This window comes from Labeo rohita, chromosome 1 (assembly GCF_022985175.1).
Source record: "Labeo rohita strain BAU-BD-2019 chromosome 1, IGBB_LRoh.1.0, whole genome shotgun sequence".
In the NCBI taxonomy this organism is placed as follows: domain Eukaryota; kingdom Metazoa; phylum Chordata; class Actinopteri; order Cypriniformes; family Cyprinidae; genus Labeo; species Labeo rohita.
In genome coordinates this window covers 5,279,887-5,294,087 of record NC_066869.1, presented here as the reverse complement: position 1 = coordinate 5,294,087, position 14,201 = coordinate 5,279,887, and the positions used below count along the sequence as shown (strand labels likewise).

Here is a 14,201-nt window from a genome sequence, read left to right as displayed (position 1 = left end):
CCTGGACTTTCTCACTTGAAGCAGAAAGAAAATCGAAAAGAAAATACACAGCCATTTGTTTGTTTGTGGTGACTGCAGATTTTTTTGGAAACTTCCGTTGTGAGCGCACAAATGCGCTGAGTCAGGAAAATGCAACCGCTGCCCCCTCCCTCCAAAAAACCCGGTTCCTTCGCACTGTCCCCTTTCTGCTTTATTCAACCTCACGTTGCCACATCCTGCCCGTCCCCGCACATCTCCCTGCTTATCTCTGGCTTCCCTCCATCTCTGTCTTTATCTGCCGTGCTCTGTGCACCTTTGGTGTGCAGCGCTGCAATCAGCACACTGAGGCTGAAAACGAGAGTTCGAAAATAAGGAAGATAAGTAGCATTGTGCAAGACTACTGTCACTCGCTAGAGAAGACTCTGAGATTGCAATATTTTATTGTGATGATATACATTTAATGCACATTACAGTCAATATCAAAATACAGTATGTACTTTTATAAATAACATCAACAACGTCATGCCCGCACTCGAAACGTGAACCTCAACGCACACCTTAACGTTTGATCATTTCAAGTGCACGGCCTCGTTAGACGCACTTAAAGGAGTAATACATCCCAAAATGAAAATGTTCTCTTCAGGCCTTCCAAGATGTAGATGAGTTTGTTTCTTCACCAGATTTGGAGAAATGTGTCATTCTATCACTGTCACACCAATGGATGTGAATGGGTGCCGTCAGAATGAGAGTCCAAACAGCTGATAAAAGCAACACAGTAATCCACTCCAGTCCATCAGTTAACATCTCAGGAAGACAAAACCTGAACAAACCGTCATTAAGACAACTAGAACAAGAGTCCATTATTCATAACAATGATTCCTCCAGTGAAAAAGTGGCCTGGTCTGAATCAGAAGAGAAATCTGCACAGATCAAGCACTGTTTACGAGCAAAAACAGCTCTAAACAAATATGTTTTCAAGGACTTTTTCGCTGGAGGAAGCATTACTGTAGATTACGGACTCATATTTTAGCCAGAAATATGGATTTGTTTCAGCTTTTGTCTTTTGTTTGATGGACTGGAGTGGTGTTTTTATCAGCTGTTTGGACTCTCATTCTGACAGCACCCATTCACTGCAGAGGATCCATTGCTTTTTTCTTTTCTTTTTCAAATCTCCAGCCATGAACAAACTCATACTTCAGCTTATAATAGATAAAGGACACACTTTGAAAGGTTCTTCACAGCGATGCCATAGAAGAGCCATTTTTGATTCCACAAAGAACCATTTAGTCAAAGGTTCTTTAAAGAACCATCTCTTTCTTACCTTTTTATAATCTAAAGAACCTTCTTTCGCCACAAAACGGCACTTTCGCTCTTCAGATGTTAAAGGTTCTTTTTGGAACCGTTTAGACAAAAATGGTTCCTCTCTGGCATCGTGAAGCACCTTTATTGTAATTATTGAGTGTAGAAGACAGATAACGTGTTTACAAGCATTTGAAACATGATTTCTTAAATAATAATTATAACAATAAAATGATTAAAAACATATTTGTTGTTTTAAACAGCACTCTTTCCTGAGAATGGACCTCTAACGCAAAAACCAGCAGAATAATAATTTAAATCGAAGGAGATCTGAAGGTCAGATTTCAACAGTACACGCTAAATATATATCATTCAGTTGCAGAAATACAAAAATAGCACATTTCTATATTGCAAAGATTAAAAAAACTAAAAAATTATATTTCAAAACTGGTATGAGAACCTGAGAGTGTGTGTGAGATTTTCTCACAGCAGTATGTCAGTACTCAGACCATGAAGGCCCCAAAGTAATTCTCGTAGGGTTCGCCGTGCACCTGCGAGCTGTTATTGACCTTCACGAACACGCTGTCTCCTTTAAACAGGTGGAAGATGCCGCCTAGGTAGCTGTTGTCCCTCCAGTGGGATTTATTGGAGGCACAGATAAGCCTAGAATAAAAACACTCATGAGCTTTAACACTTACAGCCGTGATCTGTAGTGAACTGTGGTGTCGTATGGAGTACCTGGAGTTCTGCATCAGCTCGATGGCCTTGAAGTTGTACCTCTCCGTGCACTGCATGACCTGGTGCTTGAAGTACTTGCAGGTGTCCAGGTAAGCGATCTTGGAGAAGATGTAATAGTATCCGTCCTGCTGGATGTACAGGCTGTTGTTCTTGTATTCCAGAGCCCTCATGAACACCGGGTAGCTGTCGGTCCTCCACTGCAGGACGCCGTTCCCGCCGGACGCGGGCGAAGCGACTACACACACACACACACGGCCATGTAGGAACTTTACTTTAATACTGTTAGCAGTACAATGGCTGATGCATAAAATGGAAAATGGAAGAAAAAAAAATTCACAAATACACTAAAAGTGAAAAAGTGTTTCATACTTTGCAGAAGTGCTGCTGGTTTGCTCTCAGCTTGGGGAAGTTTGGGAGGCAAAATTTCATTAGAACCTGTTGAGAAAATATGCCAAATGAACACTGAACACATCGTGAAGAAGAGCGTTTCAATCCTCTGACTGTGTGTGTGTGTTTACCAACCATGTGAACTGCTGTACTTCTCTGGCTGTTGAGGAATATTACCAGCAGCATTAACAGGATCTGATGATGTCTAGAAAAAAAAAAAAAAAGAAAGAAAATATTCGAAATTTTTCGTAGAATGTTTTGTCATTCAGATACCGGGGAAATGGTCTGTTCACAGCAAGTTGAACAAATATTCGCATACCACAAGTGCAACTGATTTTTTAAGTGTTCTAATCTCTTTTCAATCACACTGTAAAATCTCCTCCCAACCAATGGAATTCGCACTTTTAGTCACATGCTCAAAAAGAAGCAGTGGAACAATCAGCTTGTCTCTGTATTGCTGTATTATGGTGTTGTTTAATAAACATCATAATGAATTATGAAATTTGAACATTTTCTGTTTCAAAAAATGCTGTTGTTTAATATCCTGCGTGTCAGAACACTAAGCTCAAAGTATACTTCAGTTAGGGTCCGCGTACAGTGTGTGTAACACACAGGTTTTGCCTCCAGGATAGTACACGCAACCACGCGTACTTCGTTGGTTCGTTCGAATTTGCACTAATCAGTTGTTCCACAAGGTGGCAGCACTGGCCCGGCTGTTGTTCCCACAGGAGCCTGCAGTGACAAGCTCTTGTGTGAGGGTTTTATGAGAGAGCCCAGCTTTAGTTTAAAAGAGCATAAAGATATTTTCCACTCATAACTTCTGGAGAAAAATAGAGCAGATGCCGGACCTTCTAGAGCACATGTGTTGACCGCCTGTGTTTGTATACACTATCAAATGGAGTTACTTTGAGCGGCTATGCTTTTAACTGCTAGCATACTTTTAAGAATATTATTTGGTTTTATGTAGCAATTTGTGTCCTGGAGTAACCAGGTTATTTAATACTTTCTAAACGCAATCTACTGTCAGAGAGTGAAGCTGTATATTCATTCGGCCCATCTGCCTTTAACGCATTGGCCTGAACAGACAAACTGCATGCGAAATCAGACCAAATTTTCATTTCAAACATTACTAATAATGGGATAATTTTGTTATTACTAGCTATGTTCCCATCACCGTGTTTTTCTGCACATTTTGAATTATTGCATCAGAAAAAAGTGATGGAAATGGCAAAATTAAAATAATAAAAAATAATATTAAAATACTTAATTCACAAAAACATTTTTTATGCTCACTTGAGGTGCTTTTTGAATTCTGCGAGAAATGGTTAATGCGAATCATGGGAGATGGTTCCTCCACGGCCACCAAAAAAATCACGTGACTTTGTGATACGAGACAGAATAACTGAAAAGGAGAAGTCCACTTCCAGAACAACAATTCACAAATAATTTACTCACCCCCTTGTCATCCAAGATGTTCATGTCTTTCGGTCTTCAGTCCTGAAGAAATTATGTTCTTTGAGGAAAACATTTCAGGATTTTTCTCCATATAATGACTTCATTGGTGCCCCGATATTGAACTTCCAAAATGTAGTTTAAATGCAGCTTCAAAGGCTCTAAACGATCCCAGCCGAGGAAGAAGGGTCTTATCTAGCGAAACGATCGGCCATTTTTTTTATTTTTGAATCACATCGAAAGGTCATTCTGAATGTAGGTGGAACCACAGGCGCAGTGTTTGCAAAGTCAACGCACAAAGACTAAGAAAGTGCAAGTAAGTCAAAAGCTGTTTACAAACAAAAAGGTACAACAATGTCGTAAGACATAAGATGAACGAACGACTCGAAAAACCTGAAGACTCGAAACAGGTGAACTAATTCCAGTACAGAACCTAATAGGATGTTGTGCATGCGCGACTAAACGAATCACTCCCTGAGACGACTCGTTCTTTCCGAGTCACATTAAGATTCGTTCAAAATGAATGAATTGTTCAAGAATGACCCGTGGATGCGCATTCCAGAGCGTGTGCTACACAAGCTTTTATTTTTCAAAAACAATGATCGACAGTTTCACTAGATAAGACCCTTCTTCCTCAGCTGGGATCGTTTAGAGCCTTGTGAAGCCGCATTCAAACTACATTTTGGAAGTTCAAATTCGGGGCACCAATGAAGTCATTATATGCAGAAAAATGCTGAAATGTTTTTCTCAAAAAACATAATTTCTTTACGACTGAAGACAGAAAGACATGAACATCTTGGATGACAAGGGGGTGAGTACATTATATGTGAATATTTGTTTTGGAAGTAAACTTCTCCTTTAACTCACTGGCAGAGCGATCTCATTACACAGCATGTGAAATGTAATTATGGTCATTCTGAAATGCCCGAGTCTGTCATCAAAGTATTTGTGTATAAATGTCTCCCAGAACTCTTACAAGATGGTGGCTTCCCCTACTTTCCTTAATGATATTTAGTGCCAGCTTATCAGGAAGTGATGATTTTGTTCTCTTTGACTCGTTGAACGGAAAACATGCTTATTTGCAAATATTTTATACGATACTCCAATTTTGTGTATAATTTTTTTGAAGTTATATTTTAGGGCTTTTTATTCCTTTATTATTCAGATAGGACAGTCAAGAGATGACAGGAAAGCATTGTGTGAAGAAAGAAAGGAGTGGGATTGGCATTGGACCTTGAGACGGAAATTGACTTAAGGTTGCCGTGAGCGCAATTGCGCTATATGTTGGTGCACTAACCACGAGGCTATTGGCGCTGATTTTTGTGCATAGGTATAATTTGCAACTTTGGATGGAAACCTGACTACTAATCTTTTTTTTTTTTTAAGATATCTACAGCTTACTTTTCTTTTTTCTTTGGGAGAGTTAGGGTATTTAAGAGTCCATTGGACTCCTTGGTCCTCAGTTTCATGCATTTGAGTCATTTGTAGCACCATAACACTGTGATCAGTTGTGATTGAGGCCTGTTACACTGTTTACCAGGATGAACACCAGTTTATTTTAATACATGGAGAGGCTATGTCTGTATATAATGGCTAATGGGTTTTTTTTCTATATTTTTGGTTTTGAAAATGTCACAATGGCTTGGGTGTCTGGCATAGGTGTTAAGTGTGCAAACCCTTATATGTGTTTACAGGAAATCACCACAGTAATCCAAAACCATGAGCAATATTCTGCGGGGGTTGTGTAACTTAGTGGTTAGTGATCTGGGCTAGCTACCAAAGGGTTCAAACCATTAGCAACTGCAAAACCTCAGGTTGCTGCTGAGCAAAGATCTGCCATTGGCCAAGTGACAGATTATCCAGTCATTACTGACACTAGACCAGCAGAGGACTGCTTGTGTTTTGACAGGCACTGATTTGAGGGGTCAAGAAGGTCAAAGCAGAGTGAGATTTTGAGACATTTGGCAGTATCCAAAAAGAGAAACACAGGAACATTCTCTGCAGCATTATAGGATGTATAGTCTGCACAGGGGTGGGAGGGAAATCTGATCATCGGACCTACACTGATTCTATGGTGATGCATCAAGCAGTGGTGACAGCGTCTCATTCTTGTGTCATCGTTGCAACTATTGCACATGTATGAGCTCACATTCTCTGAGTCACACCACATGATAACTGAGAACTAAAGAGTGATGAAAACGTGTGGAAAACATATGGTAAAAGACGCTGAGCAGCTAGAGCAACTAAAATACATGCATTTTCATTTTAGATGTACAGTAGGTGTATGAGCACTACTGAAATGACTGTTGGGTGTTGAAATAACAGGTGTGGATGTCTCAGTATTTGGTGTCTCTTCAGCAGCTCTGTAGCTACATGAACCTGATGGTCAGGATCTCCAGATCCAAAGAGCATCTTGATTTTCAATCACGATCAGTGATCTCTGAGGTCTTCTGGAGCCCACTGTAAATACTCATAATTGTAGATGTTGAAAGAACGTTTGTGTCCATGTGAACTTTATTCTTTATTTAAGTGTCACACTTGTGATAATACGGTCAAAACAGGCCAAAGATAGTAAGCGGGACTTCTTTTTTAATTAAATGAATGCACTACATTTTATTTCAATCATTTTGTTTCAGTAATATTTCATATTTCTAAGGAAATGTCATGGCCCTAGACAAAATTTTCTGCTAAAGTATGTGTTACACATAAATAAGGCTGTGTTTTGACTAGTGGCTTTTAAAATAATTTTCAGACATACTTTGGCATTTGGATGTATTTGGACATAATTAAAGTCTACGTCATCATGTTTGATTTGTACATAATTGCTCTGTATGCTCATTTTTTACATTCAGATCACAAGTGTAACTATTTATTTATTTATTTTTACAACAATTTACTCTTTTCTAATCATGTCCACATCATTTTTTCATTTTGTCTGCATATATCAAGTGCTACAAAAGTAACCAGGTTTCATTTCATTTAAAAATTCAAAACATTCTAAACTGACCAAAGACCTCCAAAGTGTTAACTGAACATAACTAATAACGATTTGAACTATACACAAGACAATGATCAGGAACACACATGCATGAGGACTCACCACGGGCCTCCTGTACAGGTGCCAGATGAGTCCAGCCTCGATAAAGACGCCCAGCAGAGCCACGGCCAGCAGCAGGTAGATGACGTAGAGTTGCCGGCCGCCCGTCCTGATGGCCACCTGACGCGGGAGCGCCTGGCTGTCCACCACGAACACGTTCATGTTTTTATTCACACTCTCACCTGTGTCAGCCATGGTGAAGTACGACTGACCTAACAACCCACCCGAACGACACCTACACCTTCAGACGGTAAACCTCTGTGTCAAAGCGTGGCGGCCGGATCCTCCATAGAGTGTGTGAACGATTCACTGCGGCGTGTGAGAGTCCATCCTCACCGTGAGCACAGCAAACACACAAGCACAGAGCATCATCTGAGCTTCACACTCTCATGAGAGCGACCTGACATCCTCTGACCCTGAACCTCAATGAGCCCAGAGACAGAGAGACAGAGAGAGAGAGAGAGAGAGAGAGAGAGAGATGACCGCCCACTGCTGCTCGCGGAAGGGTGTGTGTCTCAGAGAGAAAGAGAGACAGAGACAGAGACAGAGAAAGAAAGAGAGAGAGAGCACTAGGGAGGGGTCGACAGAGGAAAGAAACTAAAATGAGGAAGTTTTGGCTGTATGATGATAAATCATCTGTCACTCTCTCTCTCTTTAAGTCTGTACTGAAACCTCTTTGTTTTTGTTCTCTATTGACATAAAAGAAGTAATTTGTATTATTGTTACTTAAATAGTGACGATGTCTTTCTTACTAAATAAAAAAGACAAGTTTGCAAGAAAAAAAAGCAACGCTATTGTGCTAAACTCATAAAAAGTAACATTTTATTGTTACCTTAAGCAACAGTATTGTGTGAATGTCATGAAAAGTAACTTGATTTATTATTGTTACTTAAAAAGTAACAATATCATTGAATAAAAAGTAACAGTGTAGTAAAAACGTTAATTTCATACAAAGTAACTTTTTATTATACTTACTTAAAGTAACAATATCCTACATATACAATAAAAAGTAACATTTAATATTGATACTTAAAATGTAGCATTATTCAACTTATTAAATAAAAAGTAAGTTTTTATTATTGTTAAAGTAACAGTTTTGCACTTATTTTGTAAAAAAAAATACTTTTTTTGTTGTCACTTAAAATGTAACTATATCCTACTTATAAAATGTTTTATGTTATTAAACAAAATATCCAACTTATTAAATAAAAAGTAACTTTTTGTTCTTGTTAAAGTAACAATTTTGTGCTTTAAAAAATATTGTTGTTACTTAAAAAGTAACAATACTGTGCTAATGTTAAAGTAACTTAAAAAGTAACAATATCCTACTCATAAAAAGTAACTTTTTGTTGTTACATAAAAAGTCATTATATCTTAATAATATCAAATGACAGCTGCTAATGTCTGAAACAGGAAGCAAATGATGTTGCTATGTAATTTCATTTCTGTAAATGTATGATGAAGTTCTTTTGAAGTTTCTTCACTGCAGTCCAAAAATCAGGCTACTTTTGTGTTACTGTGCATGCAGAGGGTGCATGAAGATCTGCATAAATACAAAGTCAATCCGGAAAAAAGCAAACTACAAAACAGGTGACCACAGGCGCTCTTGCTTATCTGATGACCTAGAGACTAGTGCATTCATGCACACACACACACACACACACACACACACACACATTAACGAATTTTCCTCAACAACATACATAAAACACACTTTTTATACAAAACAGACACATGCACATGCACACACACACACACACATATGAAACACTATTTCCGAACAAACACGGATATATATAAAACAATCTCTCTCTCTTTCTCTCTCTCACACACACGCGCACAGAGATGTGAGAGTTCCGGTGCAGTGAGAGCTCTGATGTAAGGATGCAGCGAGACAGGAAGCAGTTGGCGTCTCCCGTGAGCTGCTGCACTGACCGTGAATCATCTCTGAACACACACTCTCATGCACCTGCCCACATGAAACTGGACAAGCGTCTGATCTCTGGTCAGTTCTGAATCAGTATTTTCAGTCTCTCGCTATGTGTTCAAAGTTCACCATCTCAGTTTCATTCTTTTCACTGTGACATTTTCTCAGGGTTTTTTTCTTCTTTTTCACAGCTACACTTGTGCAGTTTTATTTGCAGCTTTTATGTGCATGCTGTAGAATAATAACCACTAGTTTAAAGGATGAGCACTAGTAACAGTCATGCTTGACTTACCATTACTACTACTGGCAATAATAATAATAATAATAATAATAATAATACAATTCATTGTCAGTCATTTTATTTTACTTATTTATTTATTTATTTATTTATTTATCTATTTATTTTATTCACCCTGCTGGTCAACACAGATTTCACTAACAGGTTTATTTTAACAGCGGAACCAAGTGAAGAAGCTCAGTATGATTAGGTTGTGCTGCCATCTAGCGACAAGACATCATATTTGACTGTTTACTATTGTCCTCTTGCATTATGAACACACAGTTTTCCTTTTTAACACTGCAAATAAAATTTTACTTTTCAAAATATAAACATAGGTGACTTGACTTGAAATATCAGCGAGTCTAAATAAGATCCCATCGCAAACATGTTCCAGTAAATTACTCTTTGGGGTGTGAGTTGTAAGTAATTGTAGCCTATATTATATTGGGGTTATATTGATTTATATATTTGATCTTACAACACAGTTTATCTCATCTATAATTGTCTAATGCTTGAGAATATTACAGATATATAAGCAGTGCTGGGGAAAGTTACTTTTAAAAGTAATGCATTACAATATTGCGTTACTCCCTAAAAATACAATTAATTAAGTTACTTAGTTACTTTTTATGGTAAATGCGTTACATTACTTTTGCATTACTTTTTAAAACCTGGGTTGGGCTTGCTTCTTTGTTTTTAATATAAAAAGTTATATTTTTGGCAAATGTAAAAGCCCTTTTCACACCAAAAGTGAAATGAATCAGCCTCAGGCTGAAGGAAAAGTGAATTCCTGTCTGAAGAGCAGAACGCAGAAGACACACAAATATTAGTTCATCTAAAGTAATTTTTGCTTATTATTACAGGTGAACTGGATCGTTGAAGGTCAGCAACAAAAACGCTGGTGTGTTTTTGTGCAATGAGATGAACAAATGCATACATTTAGTCCAGAACTACAGTAACATCTTACTCCTGATTTCTCTCAACATGGCAACTTGAGAGTCAGTCAATAAATGGGAAAACTAAGTAACTGGTGTTACTTATGAAAAAGTAACTCAGGTATTTTCTTTTACTTTAAAAAAGTAATGCGTTACTTTATTAGTTGCTTGAAAATCATTTTCAAATAATTTTAAAATGTTTTAAATTCCTTGTTTCACTGTTGATGTTTAAAATTCCCTTTATATGTAAAGAGTTTTAAATTACCATCGTGTCTGAAATGTGCAATATAAATAAACTTTGGTTACAAGGTTTCCACGCCTGAGTCGCAGTGTGCATACTATCCATCCTGAAGTCTATGTGATAGCAGTAATTTTCAATACTATTTAGAGCAGTGTGGATAGAATGCACATTGGGACGCAGGGCATGGTTTTATGGGTAACGCGCGTCCTTGCGCGCTGACTGGCTGCAGTGCGGACACTCGGTGTGTTCTGATTGGCTGAGCGCCGCAGCAAAAGTTGAGCTACGGAAGCGGAACACATCCGTCGCTGGACGGAGGCTTTTAACGGAGTTACAAACGCCGTTTAAAGTGCTCTTTCTCCGGTTTATAGCATGGATGACGTGCAGAGGATATGCGTGTCTCTGCTCGCATGTGTCGCACTGTTTATCGGCGCCGTTAACGCGTTCAGCCCCACGGACAGCGAGTTCACGTTTCTACTGCCAGCTGCCAGAAAAGAGTGTTTCTACCAGAGCGCCATTCACAACGGCAGCATCGAGATCGAGTACCAGGTACAGCATGAACTCTCAAGTATACAAATATACATATACACACAGATAACAGAGACCATTCCGTTAAGGTTCTCTCAAAGTTATGAGCAAACGTTCTTCCAGTAACAGCGATCGAGCAGTTATGTGGTCTAATGCTCTCAAAATGACAGCATGAAAATGTGATTTATACATTTTGTTCCAGAAACATTCTCGTTGGACGTTCGTCTACTATGCTCAGAACGTTCAGAGAACATTCAAAAGTAACGTTCCCATATTGTTTGCAAAATGATCAACTGAAATGTTCCCCTAAGAAAACGTTACAGAAAGAAAACGTCATTGACGTAACTTAATCATGGCAGTGAGGAGCCATTTTAAGTTTCACATGTGTTTACTATGATTTTACCAGAAGCGCCACAGTTACTAGTTACTATAGTATATGTCAGTGAAGTGGGTGTGAGATGTTTGTTTATCGCGGCCTGTCGCATCCTGCCTCAGATCCGCGATGACACGTTCATCTAATTCAGGTAGCATCCACAGATGGAAGTGAATAATTACCTTATACAACGTGGCGCTGCGTTGCTAGGGCGCTGTGCGTGGTTGCTATGGCATAAAGAGTTAGATATCGCGTTGTTTGTGTGCAGGTGATCGCTGGAGCAGGTATGGATGTGGATTTCTCCATCCTTTCGCCTCAGGGAATCCACCTGGTCTCGGAGTTTCGCCGTTCTGACGGCGTTCACATGTGAGTGTTCATTTCTATCTTAGTCATTTCTTTTTGGATATTACACAAGTACGCTAATGTGGTAAGTAACTCGTACCATGGTATCACCGCCTCACAATACATCACTGTACTATGGTCCTGTCAGAAAGCTGCATTCTGCTAACTATGCTACTTTAAAAACGTACGTTATAACTAAAATGACTTACCTCAGTTTTCATCCCGCGTTTTTAAATGTGAATAAATACACACAGTTTTGCCCTGAATGATTTTGTGCAGAATGATTGGCTGCCGCTCCCCGCGGTCTGTCGTTGCTCGCGTGTGATTGGTCCGTTGTTTTCAGGGTGGAGCCCACAGAGGCGGGAGACTATCAGATCTGCTTCGACAACTCCTTCAGCAGGTTCTCCGAGAAGATGGTCTTCTTTGAGGTCATCCTGGACAACCCGTCCAATGACGCCGGAGCGGACGACGAGTGGGCGGGGCTTGGAGAGCCCGAGAACCTATTAGAGTACAAGCTGGATGACATAAAGGCGAGTGAATGTGCGTCAGTGAAGAACTGGGGCCAGTTGCATAAACTTAGCCTCTATGTTAAGACAGTGTCTTAAGAGCTAGTTTGACCAGCTAGCAGTTAGCCAAAGGGTAATCAGTCTTATTTTTTGGATTCAATGACTAATCTACATTTTTATGGACCAGCTTTAAAGAAAAAAAAAATAGCTGGCTTACTTTTAAGACTAGAAGCAACTGATGTTAGTGTCTCTCCATTATAGGGCTCATTTATGAAGAATATTCTGGGTAAAGTAACTGACGCTCTGTGGAGGGCATCTGTCTACCACAGAAACGAAAACCAGCTCAGTTTGTTAAATTAAAAATTACATATTAAGTCTTTAGGGGAAGTGTACCATGTGAGCTTAGCACTTAGCTTTCATTTCAATTTTAGTATTTAAACTTATATAATTTCTATGGAAGCCAGTTTCCGCCACTGAATAAAAAAAAAATAAAAAAGGTAATTGCGACTTTTTGTGAGTTTATATCTCGCAATTGTGATTTTTTTTTTTTTTTTTTCCCCTAATAATTGCAAGTTCATAACTGAGAATTGCGAGTTAAGTCAGAATTGACGTAAACTCACAATTCTGACTTCATTTCTCAGAATTGCGAATTTTCAGAATTCCGAGTTAAGTTAGAATTGTGAGATACAAATATCCGTCTCCTTAATAACTCACAGTTGCGAGTTTATATTTCACAATTCTAAGAAAAAAATCAGAATTGCGAGTTTGTATCATGCAATTCTGAGAAAAAAAAAAAAAAAGGGGTTTCCATAAATTTCTGTTAGCTGCCAAGGCAACATTTCTAATTAACAATAACAATTTCTTTTAATCAAAATATAAGTTTTACTATTTGTTTTCTTGGGGTGAAATATGGCCCAGAATGTTTTCTGTGATATTTGCTAGATCTTCAATTGCTTTTAAGCCAGAATCTAAAGGATGAAGTTGAGCGACGTTCATAAATGAGCTCACGTCTGTCTTTCCTCGTCTGTCGTGCCGCAGGAGTCAATGGAGACGGTTCACCGGCGTCTGGAGCGCAGTCGGCAGATGCAGACGGTCCTGCGGGCCTTCGAGGCACGGGACAGGAACCTGCTGGAGGACAACCTGTGGCGTGTCTCCTTCTGGTCCTGCGTCAACCTGCTGGTGATGCTGAGCGTGGCGCTCACGCAGGTCTACACCGTCCGCCGGCTGTTTGACGACAGGAGGAGAGTCTACTCCTAAAACCAGATCCGTCTCGGCCGCAGAGACGCCGTACAACACCAGAGACGGAGACCGCAGTGCCTTTCGATTGGACGATCCTCTGGTCTTTCCTCTACCTGTGGAGTTCAGTGACGCACAGCCAAATAAGACTCCAGAGAGCTTGGAAAAAAAAAGAATAAATAATAATAAAGAGAGATTTCAGATGAATCATCTGGTCCAGCACAGAAGATCTCATTTCATCTGGTGTGAGGATGTAGGATTTTGTAGGATGTAGGATGAACGTGTCTGTGCATTTCATGTCTTCCTGTTGCCTGAATGTTCATAGTTTTGTCTTTTTTTTTTTTAGTCCTGTCATTTTATGACATGAGATGTTGCTGTTGTTTTGGGAAAATGTGAAAATGTGGCATTATAGTCAGCCAAGGGAATCTTCTGTACAGCTCTGTGCTTTTTTAAAGACTTTTACACAATGAAACCAATAAAATGGGTCATATGTTTGTACATGGTGTCGCTAGTATGATTAGTAATCCAGTCTAGCGTGTCAGCGATTCATTGTCTTATCACAGTTATGGTTAATTTGCAAATTACTCTAAAGAATGAGAATAAAAGTAAGTGTAATGTAACTAATGATTTCCCTTTTCATCAGATGAGACTAAACCCTCTGATTTATACAAAGACATTCATATCAAAACACTTTTCCATTACAGTAAATTAATTCATTACTCAGTAAAAATCCTTTCACTTGGAAACGTCACATTATGGTATATCCAGAACCTTTTTTTTGATTTAACATCCGTTACAAACAAAATTCGAGACCAAAAACAAACAAAGAGCCCCCAAAAATCTAACATAAACTAAAAAGCAATTAAATAATAAAAAATGTAACA

The 14,201-nt window shown here is 38.9% G+C and overlaps 2 protein-coding genes across 2 annotated transcripts; one reads left to right on the top strand and one right to left on the bottom strand.

The window, feature by feature from the left end:
- Positions 1 to 408: 408 nt before the first annotated feature.
- On the bottom strand, positions 409 to 7,874 carry LOC127155742 (tumor necrosis factor ligand superfamily member 14). The gene is made up of 5 exons (XM_051098229.1): positions 6,956 to 7,874; positions 2,539 to 2,608; positions 2,386 to 2,451; positions 2,017 to 2,251; positions 409 to 1,941 (listed from the first exon to the last, which is right to left on the bottom strand). The coding sequence occupies exons 1-5, from the start codon at positions 7,145 to 7,147 to the stop codon at positions 1,782 to 1,784; spliced, it is 723 nt and encodes a 240-aa protein (XP_050954186.1). The 5' UTR covers positions 7,148 to 7,874; the 3' UTR covers positions 409 to 1,781.
- Positions 7,875 to 10,579: 2,705 nt separating this feature from the next.
- tmed1b (transmembrane p24 trafficking protein 1b) lies at positions 10,580 to 13,815 on the top strand. The gene is made up of 4 exons (XM_051098482.1): positions 10,580 to 10,881; positions 11,502 to 11,599; positions 11,919 to 12,105; positions 13,120 to 13,815. The coding sequence occupies exons 1-4, from the start codon at positions 10,705 to 10,707 to the stop codon at positions 13,336 to 13,338; spliced, it is 681 nt and encodes a 226-aa protein (XP_050954439.1). The 5' UTR covers positions 10,580 to 10,704; the 3' UTR covers positions 13,339 to 13,815.
- The last annotated feature ends 386 nt before the right edge of the window (positions 13,816 to 14,201 follow it).

Bases quoted from the DNA above. Each gene is read 5' to 3' on its own strand.
- tmed1b (XM_051098482.1), top strand. From the start codon at position 10,705: ATGGATGACGTGCAGAGGATATGCGTGTCTCTGCTCGCATGTGTCGCA. The intron at 10,882-11,501 runs GTACAGCATGAA...GTTTGTGTGCAG, and splicing joins GCATCGAGATCGAGTACCAG to GTGATCGCTGGAGCAGGTAT. The intron at 11,600-11,918 runs GTGAGTGTTCAT...CGTTGTTTTCAG, and splicing joins CGTTCTGACGGCGTTCACAT to GGTGGAGCCCACAGAGGCGG.
- LOC127155742 (XM_051098229.1), bottom strand. From the start codon at position 7,147: ATGGCTGACACAGGTGAGAGTGTGAATAAAAACATGAACGTGTTCGTG. The intron at 2,609-6,955 runs GTGAGTCCTCAT...TTTTTTTTCTAG, and splicing joins ACCTGTACAGGAGGCCCGTG to ACATCATCAGATCCTGTTAA. The intron at 2,452-2,538 runs GTTGGTAAACAC...TTTTCTCAACAG, and splicing joins GAAGTACAGCAGTTCACATG to GTTCTAATGAAATTTTGCCT.